This window comes from Xiphophorus maculatus, chromosome 8 (genome assembly GCF_002775205.1).
Source record: "Xiphophorus maculatus strain JP 163 A chromosome 8, X_maculatus-5.0-male, whole genome shotgun sequence".
Classification (NCBI taxonomy): Eukaryota; Metazoa; Chordata; class Actinopteri; order Cyprinodontiformes; family Poeciliidae; genus Xiphophorus; species Xiphophorus maculatus.
In genome coordinates, this window is record NC_036450.1 from 10,547,636 (window position 1) to 10,573,606 (window position 25,971).

Sequence of the window (25,971 nt, forward strand, 5' to 3'; positions counted from 1 at the left end):
CTATAGAGTTTCCCAAAATGAGCATCTAATTTAATCGCTTGGTAGGGATTCTTGTGAGAATAAATTATATTTCAGATAAATGTTTTGCTTACAGGTTTTTGTCTAAGCCAATTTTCATTTCTGATTTTTGTAAACACTATGAATTTTAGATAACTTTGGAGTCTCTTTAAAAAAATATTGGTTTTAAACTCATTTCCTGAACAATTAGTATTGTGTGTGTGATCAATTTTAACAGTTCAAAAAGAAACAATTGAAACAGACACAAATAACAATAAGATGGGTTTAGTAAGAAATGGGAATTGAGTAAATAGAAACAAAGTAAAAAAAAATAATTAACTGATATATTTTTAGTTTTAGATGTAAAAACAAAACCATTCACATCATGAAGCAACCAAGTTTGTTTTTTTAAAATGTATTATTATTATTATTATTATTAATAATTTAAAATTTTCAATAAAATCCAAAGTTTATGCCCCAGAATGTTTAAGGTTCTTCAAAACCTTTTTTTCTCTTTATTTTTAAGATTTCCAGCAAATTGTATTTTCTGTCAACATATGAGATTTTAACTGTTTGATACCCTCAGAATACCTTACAGTTAGTATTGTTCAGAACCCTGGCAAATTTAGGTTTTAGATGTAGACCTGGAGTACATCGCCAAAGAAAAATCATCAAAATATCACCTGAATCATGCAAAAAGCTGATCAGCAATTGTAAAGGTTTTATTTGCTGTAATTCTAACTGAGATTATAGCGTCAATTGTTGAGAAGAATATAAATAAATGTAGACATGTTGAATTTTTTTTTTGTTGTTTCTTTATTTTAATGTAAATCCAGTTTACTTTTAAAATCCACCTGAAATGCTTCCCCCAACTTCATTCAAACCTTTAAGAGTTTTTTTCGCTCAGGAAAAACTTCCACAGAGCATCGAATCAGACTTACTAGTTGGTCAAGATGAAAATCGGACCAATTCTCTACCTGAGCATTTGGTGCATCCATAGTTTCTGCAATCAATCATTCATTCATTCATTCATTCATTCATTCATTCATTCATTCATTCATTCATTCATTCATTCATTCATTCATTCATTCGTTCAGTAGATTGGAAGACTCTTAAACACTGGCACACTTTCTGCCTCAATGCACTTTCCTGTAAAGGAAAAAACAAACAAACATGTTCAGTTACTTTTTCAGTTCATACAGATGGATATTTGATCCAGCTTCTTCATCTCTAACGTCACAGTGTTGCTTCTTCTCTCTTCTCTGCTGTTTGCTGATTTCCAGCCGGCTACAACAACCTGGAGGTGGCTGAGTATCTGCTGGAGCACGGAGCCGACGTGAACGCTCAGGATAAAGGAGGGTTGATTCCTTTACACAACGCGGCTTCATACGGGGTGAGATGCTTCACCTAGCATTTATATGAGATTAGGGATAAAAGTTATTGACACGTTCTCCCTGATCATTCCACAAACTACGCTAATCAGCTCACCTATTTGAGCTGCTTAAACCAGCATTAACATCATAAACTTTGACCTATGATTTAGGACTGAGTAACAAATTAGCTTTATCTGTTGTGAAATTTGCTTTACTGCTGTAAACCTTAAAGGTAAATTAACTTTATTTTACTGGAGTCCTTGTAAAAGCAACAAAGTTTTTTACTTGAATTTTAAGTATGTTTCTCGGGTTGAATTATAAACAAAAATTTGATGTGCAAGTTTTCTTCCTTGTCACAATTATTTGCTACATTTTTGGTCTTTAACATAAAATGGTGTAATGTGATAAATATAATAACAAATTTGGTTATTTCTTCTTTAATTGCCCCTTGTATGAATCAGTGTATGTGTAGATTCTCTAGAAAAGATACGTGATTTAGTTGTTTTTTTTTCTCCTCCATCTGGAATCCCACGAGCTTTCGGAGCGGAACAGTTCTCCTTTTTAGGCAGCATGGCGCTACTAAAAAACTTATGAAGCGCATGTTTGCATGAACGCTTTATGAGCTCTGCGTTGTAGAACACAAACGTAAACACACTAGGGCATTCCCCACTGTTCCTCATAAACACGTTACAGTGTGTTTGATGCTGAGGAAGGAAATCGAGGACAAACAACAGAGGGAAGCCATGTAGTAAAACAAGAATCCTGACAATTTTTTTTGTTATTTTTGTTCAGCATAACATCAGATGTCATAGTTACCAGACAACTCTGATCCTTTTTTGGTTTTCATCTGTCTCGATCCCCGCTCTCTTCTCGTCCCTCTTCACTTCTCCGTCTAGCACGTGGACATCGCCGCCCTGCTCATCAAGTACAACACTTGTGTGAACGCCACCGACAAGTGGGCTTTCACGCCCCTCCACGAAGCGGCGCAGAAAGGCCGCACCCAGCTCTGTGCCCTGCTGCTGGCCCACGGAGCCGATCCCACCACAAAGAACCAGGAGGGACAGACGCCGCTGGACCTGGTCACGGTAACAACAGGCCGTCCAAATGTTCCCTGTATGAAACTATAACCGTCTCCAAGTGATTATAGCTCATTACTTTTACCAGCGGAGCACCAGGTGAAGAACATGTAAGAGTAAGGATTGTACTTTTTCACTAATGAGGCTCCCTACCTTGACTCCATGTTTGATTTGAGAATCCACAGCTCGTCTTGGACAAAAAACTTTTGCTGCTGACATCCGTGGGCAAGAGGTGTTCCCTTATTACAGCACTTTGTAAAAACATTCATAGCCCTTTAACTTTTTTTTTGTTTAGCATTTGTTTTCCACAAACAGCAATATGTTTTATTTGGATTTTATGAGTCAGCCCAGGAGGCGACAACCTGCGGCTCCGGAGCCACATGTTGCTCTTTGGGCTCCTCCACTGTGGCTCTTACATCATTTTTAGGAGATTTTTCGTAAATTCCTGTTCAACAACAGACTTTTAAAAGTAACTAGCTTCAAACTAAGTTACCTAGTTTTCTTTACTTTTCATATTTATAGAAAAATAGTTGTTGTTCTGGTAATTGTGGATTCATTTTGTTTTAAAATCTTAGCTTAATTTTTTTCTTAAAGCATTTTATGTAGTACATATTTAGAAAACTGATTTTTGCGACTCTAGGCGAGCTTTATTTTGTAGGGACAAAAGTGGCTTTTGAATGGAAAAAGTTGCTGACCTCTGAGCTAGATCTACAGAATATAGATGCGAAGCAAAAGAAGGTCATTGATTCAAGTTTGTAAACAATTTTTTTTATTATTTAAAAGTCTGAAAGTGGTGGCTTAGATTTGTAGTTTTGCGCCTCTCTATCTGAATTTATCGGTTCTCTGTGATATCTTCAAAGTTTATTCACATTGTTTTGTATCTGTTTTAAAGTTCTCATTGTCTCTGACCTGAGGAATGGGGGCCAATACAAATATCAGATTCTAATTTGAATAATTTTCCTGCCACTTCATTATGATGAGCTACTTTGGGTTAGTCTACTCCATAAAACACCAATGAAATACATGGAAACCTGCAGTCTAAACATGAACTCAGGTTTTTGGTTTTTAAAGAACTGTATCTAAGTCGAAGCATAAAAAAACAAAGATGGAATCTAACTCTTTATAAGTTTCCAAGTTATCACACTTTCCGTTTCTCGCTGCTGCAGGCGGATGACATTAGAGCGCTGCTGATTGACGCCATGCCACCAGACGCCCTGCCGAGCTGTTTGAAACCGCAGGCCACTGTGGTGAGTTCCCATCAGCGGTGTTTAAGTGAAGGCTTCTGAACACACATAAAGCAGACAGTTAGATCTCAGCATGTGCAGCCATCTTTAGGAGGCGCCCTTTGAGCTAAAGCACCAAAAAAAAAAAAAAAAAAGAAGCAGAAGAGTCAGCTCCAGGGTAATATCTGAAAGGATTTCAGACTCGAGCTTGAACTCTACAGACAGTTTAGTTGGGAGTGAAAGATGTAAACTAAAACTAATCGGACGTGAGAAACGCACAGAAGCGGGAGAGATGAAAGCAGCGGAGCCATCAGTCAGACTGGCAGCTCAGCAGCAGGACATGAAAGCTGCACAAACTTCAGCTGGAGTGTCAAAGTAGTTAATGCATGTGAGCACGCTAAGAAGTTTCTCTGTTGGCTTCAACTTCCAGTTTCAACGAAACAGTCAAATCTCCCTTTCTCACGCAGGTGAGCGCAGGAGTGGTGAGTTCAGGTGCAGCAGGTGGCGTGGTCATCTCGCCGTCTCCGTCTCCATCCTGCCTGTCGGCGGCGAGCAGCATCGACAACCTGGCCGCGCCTCTCGGTGACATCGCCGCAGCCGGGGCAACGGGCGTCGCCGACGGAGCTTCGGGGTCTGACAGGAAGGAGGGCGAATGTACGCCAACGGTTTTAGTTTCAAAAGTCTTGGTTGTGTTGTTTTTATTTGACCAACAAATGTTTATTTAAGAATTAAACAGACTAAATATTAACACAGACGGTGTCCAAACCTTTTGCCATAAGGCCAAAATCATCTTGATTCTGTTTCATATAAAAACATTCAAATTAATTAATTATGAAATTTTTTCCTATTTTTATCAACTTAGTAATAAACTAAACATGTAGTAAATCTGTAAATCATTGCATATTGAAAACATATAAAGGGTCAGGCTTATCTTTTGGGTAAAATTCCAGTAAAAGTTGCTGGAAAGGCCTTTTTAATGAGTAATCCCTCGTTGTTGTGTGTAAATGATGTTTTAGGCTGTTTTCACATGAGTAACAGCCTCCGGTGAACCTACTGACGTCTCTGTCTGTGCAGCTCTGCTCGACATGACCATCAACCAGTTCTTGAAGAGTCTGGGACTGGAACACCTCCGAGACATCTTCCAGAGAGAGCAGGTACCCTAGAAAACGTCCTCATTCAACTCATTCACTTCTGCAACTTCATTTGTTTTGCTTCCATTTTACATTGCTCATATTTGTTGTTAATTACAGGAACTGAGTCTTTCCTCTGAGATAAAAAAAAACATTTTAAATCCCACAAACCTGAGGACAGTGGTTATCTTGTAACTTTTTATTCTAGGGCTATAAACATTTTAATGAGTCGTCTGCATTTATTATTTACTACGGTTTGTTTTTGTGGGCACGCATCTGCAAACCTCATGGCATTCCCATCTGCCTCATCTGTAATTTGTTTTTAGTCCTAATTAGAAAATTCTAGATAGCTAAGACGGGCAGAGAGACGGGAAGTAGACAGATGGAGAAAAACGAACAGGAGGAGAGGAAGACAACCGTTTTTCCACAGGAAGAAAAGACCGGGCCGAGTGCCAGAGTAGATTCCCCACAAACGCCATTCAGGAAGCGCCGATTTATTCCTGTTATCAGCGAGGAGCCGTATCTCCCATCTGATCTTCGTGAACAAATTTGCGAAGCAGGAAGAAAAATCCGCCATAATTTATTTGCATATCAGTTCTGTGATTACTGCCAACAGTTCGGTGACCTTTTCATCCTCCCTCCTTCCCTTTTCATGAATATTTGTCAGCCCTATTTCCTCCAATATGTCACAGATCTTTCTGGCTGTCATTATTAATGAGTGCTGCTTCTTTACGATTGGGTTAAAATGATGCGCATGCATGTATTTGTCAAATGTACATCTACTGTGGGTATCCATCACAGTGTGTTATTTTCCAGTTTGTGTTCTCTCTGTAGCATAAATCTGACGAGGCGTGTCGTTTGTCTCCGGGCAGATTTCGCTGGATGTCCTGGCAGACATGGGCCATGAGGAGCTGAAGGAAATCGGCATAAACGCTTACGGCCACAGACACAAACTCATTAAGGGCATCGAGCGGCTGCTGGGCGGCCAGCAGGGTCAGGAAAATACACCAACACACACACACGCCCGCACACACACACCTATTGCTTAATTACTGCTTATATAAGCTCATGTTCCTGATAAATGTTGGAACAGTGATAGATTGCAGCATCATCTGAATCTTAAAGTCTCAGTTTATGTATGATAACGTTTTTTAGACACTTTTGTGTTTTTCTGTGTTGAAGCCATAAAGGTAGAACAAATTTTATTCCCAGTTTGGGGGGAAAAAAATAAATAAATATCCATTCTTCAGTCCGTCCATTAAACTTAACATTTTAGAATTACACCTTGTTACGACTGGCTCAAGGTCAGACCATGCAGTGGTTAAAGTGCATAAAAAGGAATATTTATTAACAAAAGCAACAATGGATTGTGGATGTCAGTATCAGTGGTGTAATGCAAATGCTTGGATGTGGTGTATGAGTGCATATGGAAGTGTTGAAGTGCAAAAACAGACACTTAAATGTGCAAAAGGAGGGGAGCTGAGGCCTGGCAACAAAACACCACAAGCATCAAGCAGCAGAGTGGACGCCGAAGGCGACCCAGAAAGTGGAGCGGTCAGGTTTAAATGCTCTGTGCTCCAAATTAACAAATCAGCAGCACCTGTAAAGGGGAGGAGCACAAAGACAGACATGACACCTGCAACCCAGCCCATAAGGCCCAGGGCCGTAACACTCCTAAACAAAAGAGATTCCTTTTAATTAATACGCCTTGGTTCTGTTTCCATTCTGTCCTGTTCAGATTTTACACAGCATGATGCTGCCACCACTGTATGCCATTGTTTTAGACTGGATCTTAGTGTAGTTTATACTAAACATGACATTTTTAGGCTTAATAAAGATGAATGTTGCCACTACAAATGGGATGATTTTAGTCTGGATTTTTATTTTTTTATTTTCTTTTTGAAAACCTCCGTTCTTTTTAAGTTGTATTTGAATTCTCTCTCTACAAATCTGCTTTGAATATCGTTTGGTACCTTTTTTTTATGTTCTTTGTCCATGCATTGTATACTTGTATTTTTAGACTTTGCTGGTACATTCTTTGACAGTGGCTTTGTTTCTACATGCATTTTTAAATGCTAATGTACTCTTATCAGTTTAGTTGAAGATGTGAATAAGGGTAGTGAAACTGGAATGTGATTAGCATAAAACGTCCCATTTTAAATTTCTTTAACTATGATGTTTCACTATTTTTGTTAGAAATTTGGAAAAATCCACAAAACTTTGCCCTCACTTTAGCTATTTTAGCTCTTAAGCTAAAAGATGAACGAAGCGTTTGATTCTTAAGAGTGCAACAGAATACTGTATGTAATCTCTAATTCCATGCTCAGATTTTTTCCATTTGCACCATTTGAGTTCTGAGTTTTCTAATCTGTGTATTCAGGTGGAAACCCGTACCTGACGTTCCACTGCTCCAGCCAGGGCACGGTGCTGATCGACCTGGCGCCGGACGACAAGGAGTTCCAATCTGTGGAAGAGGAAGTAAGCACGTCCTCACATTTCACTTCGCAATCCGCCTGTTTCCATATCAAGTATGAATATGCATTTAGTTTTTCCTCGGAAAACACTGGAGTGAGTAGACGAGACACAAAAAAACAGCGTCGCAGCCGCTCCGAGCATCAGTGACTGAATTACTCTGGTAATGGAGAAGAAGTGATTGAAGGAGACAGCAGATATCTGTGTAAACGGGCCTAAATTAATGAGAAGTGACAGATGTTAACTGGAATTTCACAGGTAATTTTCGACGTAAAATGACTTGACTCTAGTTTGTGATTCGCTCATTAGGGCTCTGTTTCCATCGTCACTTTCCGTACTTTTGTAAGTCTGCGCAGCACAGTTCTTGCATTCCTGCTGAGGCTTCACCTTTGCAGCTGAATTCCTCTAAATTTCCCTCGGGTCCCGTTCAGGTATTTGGTTTAATGAGTTACTGCTCCACATCAGCAGTAAATATATGGATTCTGTAGCAGCTGAGATAGCGGATAAGCAGCACGTTTCCCGCGTGCTTTGTTCTTGTTTTTAATGCGCCGCCGCTTGTTGATGTCGCCCTCAGCTGCAGAGCACGATCAGAGAACACCGCGACGGAGGCAACGCAGGCGGAGTCTTCAGCCGGTACAACATCATTAAGGTGCAGACTGGCAACGCGCTCACACTCAGCCTGCACTCGCACATAAAGACACGTGCTATCACTTTTTTAACCAGGTTACTGCTTACAGCTTAAGATTTAGTCAACTTTTTATACTTCTGCACAAACGTCTCCACAAACCTTCTGCCAACTTTCCCCGCTGACTTTCTTCCTCTCTGCAGATTCAGAAGGTTGTGAACAAGAAGCTGCGTGAGCGATACGCACACAGGCAGAAGGAAATCGCTGATGAGAATCACAACCACCATAATGAGCGAATGCTGTTTCATGGTAAAAAAAATTAAAAAATAACGTGAAAATAATGTTTATGTATTTAATTAAAACTTTTTAAAATAAAATAAAATCAGAATGATACCTATTTTTGATTGAAATAAGTACACATATTTTATTATCTAGGTCATTTAAATTTATTATCAAGTTTTTAATAATTAAGTAAAAAAAATTAAATAAAATCTAAAAAATTTTTTAGAAACATAAAAAATGATGTATAATTTTATCTCAAACAATGAATTTTTCTGTTTATGCTTTTATAAAAAATTATTTTATTTTTGTTCAATGTATCCATCAGCCCAAGTTATATTGTAAAATTTTGTGTTAATAGAAAATATTTCAATGCTTTATAAAATCAATTTAATTTAAATAGTATCACATAGCTTATTATTGCTATTATTTTATACAATAATGAATTTATATTTTAAAAAATTCAATTAAAACATCTAAATACATTTAGATGTATTTAGGTCTTCAGCTGTTAATTGTTTGGTCAAAATTGACAGTTATGTGCAAAAGTTTGTATTTGGCCAGGTTTTTTTTGTATTAGTGATTTTTACTCTACAGTGATGTGAAGGTAGGCAGTGGTTACTATACACTACAAGGTTCTAAGATATTTCTTTTTCTGATTTGATCCAGAAAGCAAAAAAAAAAAAACTGACCATAAAACAAGTTAAACCTCAAAATTTGTTCCAAGCTTTTCACTATTTGAGAGAAAGATCAACAAAATGAGGCAGAATTTTCCCACCCATGTTGGAGATTCCCTGGAGTTTGTAGTGACTTTCTCCTGTTTGACAGACACAAAACGCAGCTTGGCCAAGGTTCAGCCATTCGTGCTCCGGAAGATCAACTTTGTACTTCCACGTTTTCTTTCTTCCAGCTTGACTGGAAGCTTGAGCGGATCTCGTTTATCATCCTTCTCCTTTTTACCACACGGCTTTCTGGGGACAGCGGCCTCAGGACCGCAGCGTAGAGTAGTTCTTTTAAGGCGGCACGCTTGCAGAGCTGGAAATCCCAGGAAATAATCTGGCTTCTCTGATGCCTGAAATGGCCTGTCTGGCTCCAGTAATCTTGGATCATAGATTTCCCAGGAAAAACATCCTGTGATGCTCCCCATCTTTCACACTTTGTGAATCAGAGGCGATCCTTCACATCATTTACTGAGGCATTCAGAGCAACTTGTTTAAGTTTCTGACTAAAGCAGAAAATGAGGTTTAAACAGATTTGCTGTGGAAGATTTTAAAAGAAATGTCCATAAGGAGATAAATTGAGAAGATGTACTGATTCAACAATGAGTTTCTCACGTCCCCAGGTTCTCCCTTCATCAACGCGATCATCCATAAAGGTTTTGACGAACGACACGCCTACATCGGCGGCATGTTTGGGGCGGGGATCTACTTCGCAGAGAACTCCTCTAAAAGCAACCAGTACGTCTACGGGATCGGTGGAGGGACGGGGTGTCCCACTCACAAAGACCGCTCCTGCTACGTGTGTCACAGGTCAGCCACTCCTCAGGACTTCAACTCTTAATCAGTGCGCTGAAGATTGAAGCACACTGGGTGGGGAATTATATATATTTTTTCCTTCTGCACGCCTCTGCAGACAGATGCTGTTCTGCCGGGTGACTCTGGGTAAATCGTTTCTTCAGTTCAGCGCCATGAAGATGGCGCACGCCCCCCCGGGTCACCACTCAGTCATAGGGCGACCCAGCGTCAACGGTCTGGCGTACGCTGAGTACGTCATCTACAGAGGGGAGCAGGTCAGTGCACAGACTGTATCAGATTTTTCAAAATTCAAAACTGAAAAACAATTCAGATTAAATACTTTTTGTTGGATTTTCAGTTATTACGTTGTTTGCACTAGTACTGTAACTAACGATTATGTTAGTAATCAGTTATTTCGTTTCGTTTAACCATTTATGCTTTTCTACGTGGTATCAGTAATACATTAAAAGATGTAAATAAACAAATTCTTCATTTCCTTTTTTAACTATAAACATTTTAGTGATTAAAATGCAGTTCAGTAGCATCCATTTAGAGAAATGGAACTGGGTGAAGTTAAAATTACTGCCAATTGAGGAGTTTTGAGTAAAATATATTTAAAGACAAAGGTGTTTTTACCTTAAATGCAAAATGTATATTTAGCTTAATTACGGCTCTGAATATGGTGTTTTTCCTGCAAATTCTGAAATCACTAATGTATGCTAATATATATGAAGCACCAAATATTTTCATTCATTTTCACTTGTACATCTAGAAAAGATTTGGTTTGTGCTGAAATAACACAACTAAGATCCACATTCATGTTTCCTGTCTCCTTCAGGCTTACCCAGAATACTTGATCACCTATCAGATTATGAAGCCAGAGAGTCTGGCTGCGCCCGCTGCCACTGCAGAGCAGAAGTCCTAAATGACCATCACAGCTGGAACTGAAGATGACCAGAACAATTTCCTAAACGGACTGTAAGCGAAGGAGGGGACAAACAGTTCACACCTCTGACATGAAATCTCTGGAGCTGACTCTAAGGGGGTTGATGTGAAATAATCCCTCGAAATATGCTAAAAGAGCAGGCTGAGTCGGGTTTAACCTTTAAGTTCAGTCCAAAGTCAGCAGACAGCAGAAATCCATTCTTATTTAGTGTGATAATATGGAGGAGACACGAGTTGTTCAGCCGTTTTGCGGCTTAGTCACAAAAACCAAACAGGCTGTTTAGTGTTTTGGTACCTGTGTGCCGCTCATCCATTCTGTCCTCACATTTTAATGGTTTGTTTTGAGAGCCGGTCCTCTTTTGCGGTTTTGAATCATTCACAACGAGAAATTTAGCAACGGTCATGCTGAGAGAAAAGAAATTCAGAGCGTTTAATCTAACATTTCCACCCTGCAGGACTGGACAAGACAGAGGAAGACAGCGTGAAATGAGTCTAAACTGAAATAACAAGAGCGCTGTAGACAAATTACACCCCGGAGGCGAAAAACCAAAGGCTAACGGGACACAGTCGGACCACAGTCCAACGCTGCAGACGTTCCACTGCACTCTGTTAAAGGGACCAGCTTCGCTTTGCATCTAGTGTTGGGATAAATCGGCTCATTTACAGAGTTCAAACATTAAGCTCAAAAATATGGACGCTAATAATAAAAATAATACCAATACATACAGTACTTTGCAAAAGTATCCATAGCCACTGAGCTTTTTTGCAATTTCACATTATAACCACAATCCTCAATGTATTTAATTGGGATTTTATTTTGTAGACCAACAGGAAGTAGTACGTTATTTCAAAGGGGAAGGGAAATTATCCAATTTTTTTAAAGTACGTTACTTGGTCTGACGTTACTTGGTCTGTCTGTTCTCTAATGTTCCCCAACATTCAAGGCCTTCATGCACAACTCCGTCAACATGAGGAGAGTTGCTTGCATTTTATTTTATTTTGTAGTAACAGGGTAAAGAGGGCTAGACTTAGAAGTTTTAGAGGACAGAAAATGTAGATTATTCTTCTGTCGACTGAACTGTTATCCTCTATTACATAGTTGGAGTATCAAAGAAATTTTTTTTGAAATTCATTGGAATTTGTAGCTGTACAATTTGTGATGTACGAAGGTTTAACTGGTTTGAAGACTTTTGCAGCGTACTGCATGTTTGTATTGTGTTTCTGCTCAATTTCTGGGCTAAATTTGAGAGTATATGAGATTTTTGAGGTGTTGAGTGCTAAATCTCTCCTCTCTGCTTTTAGAATCACCTAAAATAGTTCTGACTTTATCAATAAGAATGTCTAGAAATGTAAAAATACACTTACTGGTGCCTTTCCAGACCGTAACTAATATTTTCACACAAGCAGCTACACACAGTTCATTTGGCACAAGTTAAAGACACTACTGTGAAGGATTGATTAAAAAAGAACAACTTTCATTTTTATAAACTTTCAGTGCAGTCACTTTAACATTCACAATTCATTTCAGTGTAAACATCCTAAACATTCCACCAGTAAATGTTTAAACTGCAGTAGTGGGACAGACCAGCTCCAAGTTTAATTACTGCAGCTAAAATTTGCCATTAAATGCCAGAAACACCCAAAACCCAGAGGTGAAATTTTAATAAGTTTATTCCTTTCTTGTATGGATTTTAACTTTTTTTAAAGAAAAAAGTTTAAGATTGAGATGAAGAAACTGAATGTACCGGATTTAAAGATGGAAGATAAAAGGTGCCTCTCCTCTGTTACTCATTCAAATCACATGTGAAGCTAGTTTTGTATAATTATTATTATTATTATTATTATTATTACTATTATTATTCTGTATCACGTATTGTCTCCGAGATGTTTGAAAGGTGTGTTTGTTTACATGAACCTGCTGCCTTCTCGTCCCTTTCCTCTCTGGCTGTTATCTGTTGCCGCCCCCCAGTGGCCGAACAGTGTAACCGCCCGCTTGTGCTAACGAGTGAAAGGGTACGCTTTTATTTCCAGTTGTAAAATTCAGGAGGGCATTACTGTAAAGCTGTCGGGTGGTGGGTTAGTTGTAAATAGTGATGTTTTCTCTCTGTATTTTACTGAGCCATTCAGATCACAGACTGAACAGATCGCTGGTGTTTATTTATGCCACAAGTTCTCAATAACATGAAGCAGAGGCCGACACACACACACACAGAGAGTTTTCCAGCGTTTTATATGTACACAATACATACTGTCTATTTTATTTTCTGACCATGCTCTCCTGTTGATCGCTGGCTGTTTTCTAATAATGACACTTTACATTAGAAGGGACCACATTAAGGCAATTATAGAGTTAAACCAGACTGACAGTTTAGAAAAAAAACACATAATTTCATTTCAACATTTTCCAGCTGTGGAAAAAATGTTTCCAGATTTTATTTTCTATACCATTGACCCTCCCTTACTTCCTCCCTTTGTTATGTTCTTCCTCTATCTTCTTCCCGTTTTTATTTTTCCAGGTTTCATATGAAGAGCCTGGCACAAATTTTTAAAATTAAAAAAAGTGTGGAATTCCCACCTGATGCCTTTGTAGAAACCTGGTCTGTTGTGCTAAATTATGAAAAGAGACTGCTGGTTCCACACATTTTTAAAAAATTACTGAAAAGTTTCTTTGCTCCGATAGGATTTCATTCATGTTTATACTAATTGTGTGTGTATGTTTTATTATTATTATTATTATTTTAGAAAGTAAAGTTCTCACTTCATTATTTGGCATTCCAATGCTTTGGGAAAATCAGACCGTTTTCCTTCACGACATAAAACCAGTGAGCAATGAGACGCTTTGACAAAATAAAAATTCAAATCATTACGGAAAATACCAGAACGTTAATCAACCTGTGGACAGAATAAATTACCGCAGGAGAAAATGGGGAAAAACTGATAAGCATGAAATTAGGTTGGCATGGAAATGTCCATCTGATGAACACTGCTCACATTAAGAGAAGAAGAAGAAGGCTATGTTAACAAATCTTTTGTGGATCACCATGATGCCAGTCTAAAATTTAATTAGTTTTTGGTTCATACAGAATTTTTAATGACATTATTACGCTGAGCATTGTTTCATTAAAAATTGGTGAAACTCCAGATGGATTTTTTAATGGATGATTTGTCTGTGAAAACAGTTTTTATGACTAATTCCTGTTCAGTTTAAATGGTCTGTCTCTTGCTGGTTTTGTCTCCGTCAGCCATGTTTTTGTGTGTATACTGGAGGGACTGTGTGTTTGTTTGTTTGTAAAATAAATCCGTGTTCGCTTTCTGGCTGCCCAAAGCATCAGATGAAATGACACATTTCTTTATCCGTTATGTCCGACCTGCTGTTGTACAAATGGTTGTACAGATCTAACGTGAAACACAAAAACTCCTGTATAGAAGAAAATCCTTAATAAAAAATAATTTTAACTTTATTTTACAGTGGAGGTTTCTCTCTTTTTTTTTTTTACACAAAACAATTGATAATTAAGGAAAAACATTTGTTGGAACTACAGCTGTACCTAATTAAGTGACAGGTTATGTAATTAGATGAGTCAGATCTTTCAGTCCTGAAAATAATCTCTAGGAAAATGTTTGCAATGGGACGGTTCTATATGTAAATACATTGATCTAACATAAACTGATCAAATCTTTTAAAGAAGTTGCAACATTTTACCTAACAGCATCATGATCACATTTGTTTTTGTTCCTTTGCCCTCTTATAAAAGGCTGAAGTTATGACAGTTGCATGTTCTTTCCAGTGGGTGGCGCTGCTAACTAACAACTACTCCAGAATCATTCAGGTCTCAAAAATAATTTCCAGTTTTTCAAAGGAAAACATTTTTCATGTGAAAATGTTTTAAAAATTTGCTGGTTTTATTTTCTTATCGATCAATCCATTTCAGAATGAAGACTTCTAATAGTTGTGGAAAGTGATATAAATCTGTACTTTATTGTCTCTGTTAAAATATCACAATTTTAATCTAAAATAAAACGACTGGAAGTTATGCAAGGAAAATATGCACACACAAAAAATCAGCTGGTATAGTTGTCTTTGTGTTTGCCTGAATGCTTCCATGACTGATAAACTATTTGCTGCATTTATGTCACTTTTAAATGCCATCATTTAGTGATGCCATTTTTTAAACAAAATTTTAAACATGGAATAAAACAAAACACTCACTTTCAAGTTATGTAAGAACATTATTTATTCAACAGTAGATCTTCAGTAATAAATAAATGCACAGGTCATTCATTCCACAATGAAACTGAGGGAAACATGTTTCCATTTGAAGGGTCGATATTGCCATGGTGAACCGGAGAGAGAGATGCGGATGGGACTGAACACAGAGAGGCATATCTAGACGTACAGATACAAACTACACACATCTGTACAAAGTATTGCATTTTTCATCCACTGGCCCCCTTTTTGTCCATCTCTCGGTACAAAGATCGACTCGGTCCGGAATCACCAACGATGTGCAAATCAACCAATAAAATTACAAATACAGTATTGCATCACTTCAAAGTGCTACACAGAGAGAAAGAGGTGCTGACAATTTAAAAAGAAAAAAAAGAAAGTATAGAAACCCTAAACATGTTTGTGAGTCTGTATGGGCTTTCAGGTTTGAGTCTAGTATAAAAATGAACTTTTTTGCCTTTATTGGTCTAACACAGTGTTCATCTTAGCCTGAAACTTTAGTAATGCAGGAGTGCCCACCAATTGTGATGTAAGGATGTGTATATTTTTTGTGCTTGACTGGTTTTGAAGTACAACAGTTAATTCCTGATTGTGTTTTCCTATGTATATAAAAGTGCTCGTTTGGGTGATTTAACACCATTAATTTATTTAATCAGGTAAACCCCGTTGAGCTCTAGATCTCATTTTCAAGAGGGACCTGAAACAAACTTCACTCCCCGTCGGGGAATCGAACCCCGGTCTCCCGCGTGACAGGCGGGGATACTCACCACTATACCAACGAGAAAATTAATGAATAGTAATTTTTTTATGTCGATGAGAAATAGGCATGGGTCGGGAACCAGTTTTAAGGGATGACAAAGATACGATTTAAAAACTTGTAAAATATTTCCCATACAATTCCTAGGGGTTAAAGTCTTTATCGAGAGATACCAATATAAAATGAGTAGTGACGCACCATTGTCCATCCCCAACCTGTTTCTGTTCACTTCCTGTGGAGATTCTACACTTGCCCCTCATTTTCAAGAAAGCTAAACTCCTCTGTTTTGAAGGAACATCACTCATAATTTATTAAGAATCAAAAGCTGATATTTCACAATGTAAACAAGCTGATCTAAATAAAGATAAATTGTCTTATGGTCTCTCTCTGTGCTTTGTGCCATTAAACTTGTGTAAGAATTGTACCACCTGTTTAGCAAAGATGAGTTGAAATTGAATTTAAGGCAGCGTGCTAGCTGGGCCTAGTTGGGAGCTTGCTAGCATGCTTTCAGTAGATTAGCTGTTATTTTGCTGTTATAATTAGACTTTAAAACTAAACTAAACATTTTACAAACATCAAAAGTTAAATCCTGAAGTTTCCTCTAACTTTATCTTTAAAATAACATTTGGTAAATCCACACAAATTAGCTTGTTAACTCCAGCTCTGGTTCTTGGTTAGCTAGTTTGCAAGTGAATTAATTTGTTTAATCATCTATGAGGTCTAGTAAAAGTAATATGAAAAACAATAAAATTGTGCAGGCGTTTATTCTAGATATTTACTTACACTTTAACACTTTTTTTTTTGTTTTTTTTGGATAGTCTATCGAAAAACCTTGCCTGTGAGAATTTCCTACCGGCCCATGCCTATTGAGGATTTTCAGGGGTCTGCCAAACATTCATCAGTTTACTGTCTGGTAGTTACAAAACGGAAAATAAATGCCAAAAAAACTTACTCGGGGGATACCTTAATGAACAAGGCACAAACATCTTAGTGGACCATCCACTGACACCGATGCTTATTTTTGCTTTTTATCTGAAAAACCTTTTTCAAGGCACCAAGCAGGAGCCACTTTGTTCTTCATGTCAAATCACTGTAAGAGATAAAACACTGCTGAGTAGAAGTGAAACCCAGTTTGTTTTAACTTGGGGGAAAAATATGAATAGTTTACTGCGCACATGTTTAAAAGGAACATGTGCTTAAACAGACCGTCTTTCAGGGAGTTCCATCTAAAAAGAGAATCCCAACATTTCTGCAAAATATCCCCGAAATCGTTTCATTCTTGTCAGAAAACACCTCCTACTTCCAGAAATATCAGCCCTTTTTGCCTAAAAATATTTATATATGATGCAGAAGGGCTTTTATTGTGGTGTCAGGGGTTTTCCAGTCCATTTACAAGGGGCCCCAGCCTTTTTATTTGGCATCTAGTTCTATTTATTTTTAACCTCCTTCGTCTTCTCGGTTAGAAGACGAAGACCAGAGAAGGAAAAAAAGAGGGAGGGGGACAAGTCTGACATGAGAGGCAGAGATGAGAGGATGAGGAGGAGGGAGGAAGCATAAAAGGATGAAAAGGGAGATGAGAGGAGAGGAAGAGGACGTGTGAAGGGCAGGAAGCTCCGGTCGGATCCCTGGCAGAACACCTGTCACTGAAGAGGCTCCTGCTCTCTGTCACCCTCTTTTTTCCCTCCCTCTTTCCTTCTCCATCCGTCTCCTTTGTCCAGCGACAGGAGGGACACCCGAGGAGGAAAGAGGGAGTGCTTAAAATTCCCCCCTTCCTTCCTGTGTCCATCTCCTCTCCTAAAGACCTTGTCTCCATAGAAACAAGCTATCTTCATACTGAGCTTATTCAGTCGGCAGGCATGAACGTGTGCGTGGGAGAGAGGGGAAGATAGGTTCGCTGCTGCTCAGGCCTCACCGTGTTAGGTTTCTGTGGGTGTGTGTGCGCGTGTGTCAGTGTGTCTCTGTGCATGTTGGAAGAAAAGTGTGTCTTTGAGTCGATGTCAGTCCAACACTCCGTGTGAATGACGAACAAGTCTAGAACAGACATTTCGTTTTTGGTCAACTGGAATAAATCTCTCGTGAAAACTGACTGAGTGTTGGCTGGTTTGTGAAATTAAAAAAGAAGAAGAAGAAGAAGAAAAAAAAAAGAAGGTCCTTTTCAGGCACCGTGACGCTTCTCGCCTCCGTGTCGTGGAAGTACAGACACACTGCAGAGGTCAGTGACACTGAGAGCTCCTCCAGCCCAGTCTGCTCTCACTTTGAGTCAGGATTTGGGGTAAAGCTGTCCATTAGCAGCCGGGTGAGGTCGTGATGGGGCTGTGGTGCAGGTAGGCCGGGTTCACCACCGACACCGGGAAGTTGAAGATGAACGGAGACGTGGGCGTGACGGCCGTCGAGCTGTTGGCCACCGTGGACTTGGGTCCGAGCAACGGGCTCGCTGTGGCCGCGGCTTCGGCGGCACAGGATGTGGCGAGGACCTGGGACTCGAACTGCAGCAGCTGGCCCATGAAGCTGAAGTTGGGCGAGATGATGCTGCGGCGGCGGCGCACGAACTCGAAGGCTTCGTCCAGACGCACCCGCTTCCTCTTCATTAGGTAGGCCAGGCAGATGGTGGCGGAGCGGGAGATGCCTGCTTGACAATGGACCAACACTCGTCCACTTGAGTCTCGTACTGAATCTGGGGAAACAGATGAATTACAATTCAGAGACGTCTGCTAACAATAAAAGCAATCAAATCTCCAACCAAAACATATGTTGACACAAGATCCAGGTTTCTTTCCTGTTTTGAAATACAGTTATTTGGAAAAGTACAGATCTCTTCTGTGGAAGGGTGGGCGATATGGATTTAAAAGTTTATCACGATATTTTGTGGTACTATTGTGATAACGATAAAAGTGATGATACCTATTTATTATGTATTCTTAGGTAACAATTATAGCCCCACAAACACAAATAATGCTCTTGAAAAACATTCCAATTAGTAATGAACTTATATGGATATGAATCACATTAATAAGTATAATTTATATCACTAAACTACATACTGTAACTGTATTTTCAAATGTATAAGTATTTATTGATACTTTCATTGAAAAAAAATGGTAAAATATCAATCCTGACAACAAGTATAGTTTTGAGGGAATTTTAAACACCATTAATTGGAATTTATCATGATAACGATAAATCAAAATTCTCACCATTATATGAAATGTATCATGGTAAAGTATTGTCCACTCTTACTTCTTTGTTTTGCTTTTTTCTCATGCTTTATTAGTTGTTTAGGAACATCAAATACATTTTAATATCAGAAAGATGACAAGGCTCAAAATATTTCTTTAGTTTTTAAGGGGGAAAGATTTCCAACTCAACCCTAGTGTCAATATAACTGGCTCCTTTAATTATCTAATGTCTCTGCTTTTTCAATGCATTTTTCCACTGAATAAATCTCTTAGTAAAGACATAGCATTTACAAATATAAAAGTAAATGTTGATTGTGTTTTAAAATAAGTCATACTTTAAAACCTCTAACCCTTTCCTCGCCCTTTATGTGCATTATTTTTACACCCAGCAAGTAGCTTCTATCACACCAGATGTACAGTGACGCCTCGGCTAAAAACCGCTGTCGTTTTTCTCTCCTACGCACTTTCATGCCTCTCTGCGCTCTCGAACCGATAACTAACCTCAAAGTGAGAACGCTGCAAATCACATTTACAGTAACTGAAACACACAAGTGCAAAATTTGAATCATTCTCTTTGTTACACTTCCTCCTCTGGCCTATTTATGGCTCCCTCTCAGTGTGCATGCACGCTCTAACTTTCTCATGAAAAAGAAAGAAAAAAACCCCGATTTAGGTAATGGTGTGATTACAGGATTTACAAGAACTAGATTTTTCATCTCGTGTGGCTGAATGCACAAAGTCTGAACCTTAAAGTATGAGGATGGATTTTATTTTTGCAGTACTTCTAAAGAATCTTCTCAATTTTTTTACAAACAAATTAGGCAAGAGGTAGACTGGCATGGAAATTCACTATTCTTTAATAGTTTGCCCTAATTTGCCTCTTTAACAGACACTCTCATGCAAACAGATTGAGAGCTAACTTCAGCATCGCGTTTATTCACTCGGTAACACCGGATGAGTCAGACTCTAGTCCCACAGCAGCTAACTATGACGCATACCAGCAACCTTCACCTGCACACACACGCATAGACACCATGTTAACACTAACTCACCAATATGCAAAATAAAAGCGCACTTGAATACATAATGCACTCAAAAACAAAAATGAGTTACAAGCGCTGCAAAAACAACATTTTACCGAGTGTGTTTGTTCTAGTGTGCGGTGCAGATATTTTAGTACACTTGAAATAAGACAAACATAACTTATCAGGAAGATGTAGGATGTTGTTTTAATTCAATAATTCCTTAATATTGATGAAAATTGCTATTTTCATCATGCTGTGTAGAATCTACACAGCACAAAGCAAAACATAAACATTGCAGCCCATCACATTATGCAAACACACTCCCATAGGTCAGGCACTGACCTATGAACTCGATGGCCTCCAGGAACCAGCAGCTGATGTCTTCTTTGTGGTTGTCCTCCACTGGGATGCACTTGTACTGGTAAGTGCCCTCGAAGTGGTTGGGACAGTCGGCCGACACGTTCAGCAGGGCGGAGATTCCGACGCTGTCCAGGACCTCCTTCTTGGAGGCGTGAAGGGCGCTGCCAAGGTAGAGGAAGGGCAGGATCTCGACGGGGCCACCCTGGAGACACCAACATGAGGAAGATCTTCACTAGCCATCCCTGAATTAGTAATAAATGGCTCATGTTGGAGAGAACGGAGCATTCGCAGAGGCCCAGTGACTTGACTACAGCTTTATATTTTCTAAATCGCATTAACAATGCTTCTTATTAGATAGAAATGGGTTTATTATGTGTATGAGAAACACAGTCGAACTGTTTAGGTTGTATATTTATGGGTCATGTTGATCCCCTGATGAAGCCACATAATTCAGCTGAAATATCGACGTGTTTTTAATGTGGTTTCACTGCGCTGTGCTGCTCTGAGAAGGCCATGTTTGCAGCTGCTCCTCTGTAAGCAAAAGCATCTCGGTGCCATGTGCAATACTCAGGCAAGGAGCTGACGCACATATTATGAATAATCATAAAACTTCCTTGAGAATGGAAAAAATCAACAGCAACATAAAGGTTGTTTTGGCTTTGACTTGTTTAAAAAAATATGACTTGCTGATCAGACATTAAATGTGATGTTGGCTACCATCTATATGAAAACTTCTTCCTCACTTTTATTTCTGAGCCCCTTGTGAACACATTACCTAATGAGCGTGGGCCCCCCTTTTACCGGACCTGAGAGGTCAACGGGTCAGCAGCCATCCATACCGGCAGTACAGCTTATTGACAAAACCTCTGTCTGTTTATGTCACCGCCGCTGACGAATTCGGTACTGACACAGAGTCAGGAAATGATCAATATGGCTAAGAGATGCGGAGCAGGGAGGGGCGGAGTGGGCTGCATCGCTCTCGGCCAGTCACTCCATCATATTTGTCACAGGAAGTTGCATCCTTCTCTTAAACTAATAACAAAAATGCACCTGACAGGACAATGAAGTGATTTTCTTGGAGAACACAGACATGCACACAGAAGCTGGGTTGTCTAAGTCTCTTGGCCTCGTGAATTCCAGGGGAATTAAACCCAAAGCGCATGTGACTGCGAGAGTTGCGTAAAATCCGCAGGCTCAAACAAACAGATCACTGTCCAACAAAAAACAAGGCCAGCTAGGTCACAGGAAGTCATCGAGAGCTGAATCGATGCCGAACTTTCAGCCCACTCCATTAGGTGACTTATTCAAAGCATTTTAATCAATTTAAAGTAGCCCCAAGACTGGTAAAAATATGAAAGTTAGTATAAAACATGAGTCCTTCAATAAAGCACTCATAACCCTGGGATCTGTCTGAAAGAAGGCATGGGCCTGTCTGACACTCTCACTGTAGAATAACCTCAATTAAACATACCACAAAAAAGCAACAATGATTTAGGCTACTGCTAAACTGACATAAGATTTTATTTGTTACAGTTATAATAATGTGATTTGTAACATTTATTTGTTTTTTTTTATTTGTATACTTGAGCAAAATATGGAATGATGACATGCTAAAATAGGTAGCAACTTTCAGGTGCTTATTGTTTGGAACATGAGCCAGCTGACAGACAGTGCACACCAAGAGAAGAGTTTCTCTGACATCTCAGAAAAAGGAATAAATCATTTTTTAAATAAATTTATTACAAATTTTACGTTGGATGATTCCAGAAAACTGTGTAGAACAATGTATGTTCCTACTTGCTAAAAGTAGGCGACAAGACTTTTCTCTTGCTTTCGTGAAAGACAAATATAACTTTATCAATATTTCCGGTCACGTAAAACAAATACAGTCTGGAACCTAATCACTCTTATGAAGGTTATGTCTGTTTATGAGCTGAAAGCAGGCTATTGAAGAGCAAATTCACCACAAGGAGCAGAACAGCAAAAGGGAAAAACATATTTAGCACAATAACCAGCTGAAAACATTATTACATTTTCCAAGTAGTCATTCTATGAAGTGTTTTCATAAAAACAAGTGTAACCATATGTGCTGCTAGGACATTAACATGTTGCAAGAAAAAAAAAAGAAATCAAGCAAACAAAGTGAATATAAAACTTGTGAATGTAAAAATGAATAAAATATAGAAAATCCGATCAAAATGTGTAAATATTACAGCCAAATTGATAAGAATGTGATAACTGGTGATTATTATTATATGAGCTCACATAAACTAAAAGCAAAACTACCATGAAATGTTTTCAGTTTTCTTCTAAATGATAAATATGTTATATTATTTCCACAGATCTAAGGGTCATTGTTAGATTTTGATTTGAAACACATTTGGCCATGTTATACATTTCTGATATTTTAAATATCTGAGGAAATATCACAATGATACCTTACAAAAGTAAATATTTTCAATGTGTTCAAGGTTTTTTATGTATATTTTCTTAATGCAGGAAACGTATTGAAGCAGAGGGTGACGGTGTTACCTGATCGTTGTGTGGTGTCCCACACGATGAGCAGGAGTCGATGCTGGACTGGCTGGTGAAGGACGGCAGTGATTTGTTTTTTAAGCAAAACTCGGGATACTCTGCGTAAAATCTGTCATATCCCCCTAGAAACAAACAAGAAAAAAAAATATTATTAACCATCATAATAATGTCTGATGAACACATTTACACATAATGAAGATCTGCAAACTGAATGTGCAGCAGGATCTCCCAGCATCTTTCAACTGATTTAAAACATTTTCTTCAAAAGGGAATAATCAACTGCAGTCTGACCACAGCGGCTTGTGTCAAACCGTATGAACCATGATGTGTCATGTTTACCAGCCGCTCAGACTCTTGTGCTTCAAGCCGTCTGCATCATTAGGATGCAGGCACACACACAGACGCACACAGAAAAAAAGGGGATGCGCCACGGCTTGCAGCAGCTTCTGCTTTCAGAATATAAAACAAAAAACCTGACTTTCCAATTTTCCATTTTTTTTTTTTAAATTATCATTATTCATTTCAATTTGTCCCTTTTCACTCCCCACGGAGGAATCCTTGTGAAATAATACAGGCTGTGCTGAGTGTCACCAACGTTTTCATGTGGCTTCAATGCATCAGCATTACCTCATCCACTCAGCCACTGAGCTATGAACGGGTGGATGTGAGAGATTGACTATATAAATATATATACATATGGATGTTTCCATATTACCTGATATCATCTGACATCAATTAATCGATTATAATGTCAAATAATTGTGATAACTGTGCACATTATTATTCATATTATTAGTATTATTATTGTTATTATTATTATTAATTTATTGATTTATTTATTTACAAGTGAATGAGTAAAGGTGGTCTAAATGGGAGGTATTTTACCTTTGAGCAGGTACACCAGTGTTCCCTGGGAGTCCCTGAACAGCGCGTTGAGCACCAGGGTCACCGTGCTGTCTTCCTTCACCGAGTCCGAGTCCGGCGTCCTTTCGTCGTACAGCACCACGACGGAGTACATCCCGGAGCGCAGGCGGCCCCGCACCTCCTCGTCCCCGGCCAGGACCTGGTCCAGGCTCAGCACGGAGCCCTTCGCCCTCCTTCGAACGATGGTGTTGCAGCGCGCGTTGACGGAGCCTCGGATGTGCCCGGCGCTGAAGGCGAGGAAGGAGCGGCAGTCCAGCACCAAGCACCGGCCGCCGTCGTCCTTCAGGAGCCGCTTCAGCACCGTGCAGTCCATCTCGCCCAGGTCTTCCATGGCACCTCGATGCAGATTGCGTGTATAAGGGTATGGGGGTTTCACTGGTGTTTAATCTCTTCGCCTTCCGAAGCTGAAGAAAGCTCGCGCACGGATCCTGTGGTGGATTCCCCCCTCGCGCCTGTCTTCTATCTGCGCATCACCGTATCCATTCAGCTTCTTGTTTCCTCCTCTGTGTGTGTCTATCCTAAGAACTCTTCTGTCTTGTTTTTCTTTTTCTTTTTTTATGAATGGGTACATCGCGTCACGGCGGAGGTGACGTCAACCAGCAGCAGCCAATCACAGAGTCTTCGTTTATTCATTGAAAAAAAAAAAAAAAAAAAGAAAAGCAAAAGACATCAATGAAACAGCTCAACAGTCAACAGCTCTTAAACTCTCGAAAAAGCTCTGGATGGAAATCAGCTGATAAAGTTGTATGTCCCTCAATCCAAAAGTCACAACAACTTAATTCAATATTATTTTTCACAGACTCATCAAAGGAAAATTTAATGATCTAATTTTCTTGGCCAAAAATGAAACTTAGGTTAGGAAAAACACAATCTTATGTAGCCTGAAAACATTAAATTAAGAACCTTCCCATATGCATCACCATACTACACTTTACGGCATTGAAGATTTAAAAAAACTAATGATTTACTTTTTAAAACTTGTATGTACTTTTTAAAACTTTAATGCACAAACATCTAGTAAGTGCATCATGTATTTGTTTTCAGACCACCAGAGTCAATATTTTGTATTTACCACAACTTTATTCCTGACTTTTGACTGTGTTCTCTGTTCGCCATTGTGCCGTTTGTTCAAAAACAGGATGATGAACCCTAGAAGAGAGCATAATTAAGAACCGAAACTGACTCACCAAACTTCAACCTGTCTGTACAGGATAGAATTAGTAGTGCATATCGTAGTAGTGCATATAGTAGATAGAATATCAGTAGGTTTTAAACATCCAATGAGCCTCTAGTTCTAAAGCTGTGAGGCTGTTTATGAATATCTGTTATTTGTTGTGAACAATATGAAAATCAATGTGAATAGTGGTTTTAAACATGGATATTTTTGAAGATGTGGCTTTTTACTGATGATTAATGGCCATAATGACAAAAATTTATCTACCCTCAGTAATATACTTTCTGCGTTAATAGGATGACATAATGGTTATAATTGTATCACTTAAGAAACATTCATAAGCAGTAAGATGTTCCTGCACTAGACATGAACTTCAGGTATTTCAATCTGTACTTAACTTAAATATTAATATTATTTGTGTAAGTATAAATTGCTTTAGATTAGGGGGGGAAAACACATAGATCATTACATTATCATTGCTATGTGCTTAGTTTTATTACATTCCCCAACACTTTATCTAATCATGTAGTATTTAAAACTCACCTATAACTTCGGCTCTGTCTGTTTTCGGTGCTACGGGACCTCAGGTGGGAGTGCTTACGTCCCTGCATGCATGTGCGTGTGTGTGCATAAGTCTGAGCGCGCATCGACGTGTACGTGGGTGTGTAATCCTACAAGCGGATGCAATTTGCATCTCCTATCACACAAGCCTCAGAGCCTGCTCAGGTATTTGCATGTTGATCTCATTTCCATGGTTACAGGGGAAAGAGAGCAGCGAGGCAGCAGACGACAGGAAGAGAATTCAGACAAAAACAGACTGAAAGCAAAACAAGCTCAACCTGGAAGAGAGAGAGAGAGGGAGAGAGAGCAGGTGGAGGGACAAATATGGATGGGTAAATGTGGCAAAATATGCAAATGTATTTGATTTATGATTTATATGCAGATACAAATCTGTGTTAGAAGCTTTGAAATGTTCACAGTCTAATTGCGTTTGAAATGCTTAGAGGTATATCTCATGTAATCACTAGTTTATATTGCAAATCCTCCCATCTAATTGAGTCATGTCTTACTGTCAGATGCAAATAAACAAAAAACAACAAATGCAAGGAAAACACGGCAGAAGTTCATGGCAGTGACACGTTTATGATATGTTTAAAC

The 25,971-nt window shown here is 38.9% G+C and overlaps 2 protein-coding genes across 2 annotated transcripts in view; one reads left to right on the forward strand and one right to left on the reverse strand.

Moving 5' to 3' along the window:
* Positions 1–14,090, forward strand: part of LOC102225103 (tankyrase-1-like) — a 78,885-nt gene extending 64,795 nt beyond the window's left edge. The window contains exons 18-29 of the mRNA XM_014470589.2: positions 1,281–1,390; positions 2,267–2,455; positions 3,613–3,693; positions 4,137–4,323; positions 4,744–4,823; positions 5,672–5,792; positions 7,180–7,277; positions 7,846–7,920; positions 8,100–8,205; positions 9,518–9,704; positions 9,808–9,964; positions 10,528–14,090. Coding sequence (XP_014326075.1) covers positions 1,281–1,390; positions 2,267–2,455; positions 3,613–3,693; positions 4,137–4,323; positions 4,744–4,823; positions 5,672–5,792; positions 7,180–7,277; positions 7,846–7,920; positions 8,100–8,205; positions 9,518–9,704; positions 9,808–9,964; positions 10,528–10,614 — 1,478 coding nt within the window. The 3' untranslated portion in view covers positions 10,615–14,090. The remainder of the gene's footprint in view (positions 1–1,280; positions 1,391–2,266; positions 2,456–3,612; positions 3,694–4,136; positions 4,324–4,743; positions 4,824–5,671; positions 5,793–7,179; positions 7,278–7,845; positions 7,921–8,099; positions 8,206–9,517; positions 9,705–9,807; positions 9,965–10,527) is intronic.
* Positions 14,091–14,848: 758 nt separating this feature from the next.
* Positions 14,849–24,186, reverse strand: LOC102218109 (dual specificity protein phosphatase 4-like). Its single transcript, XM_005803941.2, has 4 exons — positions 23,601–24,186; positions 22,713–22,837; positions 20,163–20,382; positions 14,849–18,293 (listed from the first exon to the last, which is right to left on the reverse strand). Exons 1-4 carry the CDS (start codon positions 23,968–23,970, stop codon positions 17,905–17,907), a joined length of 1,104 nt encoding a protein of 367 aa, XP_005803998.1. The 5' UTR covers positions 23,971–24,186; the 3' UTR covers positions 14,849–17,904.
* Positions 24,187–25,971: the final 1,785 nt, after the last annotated feature.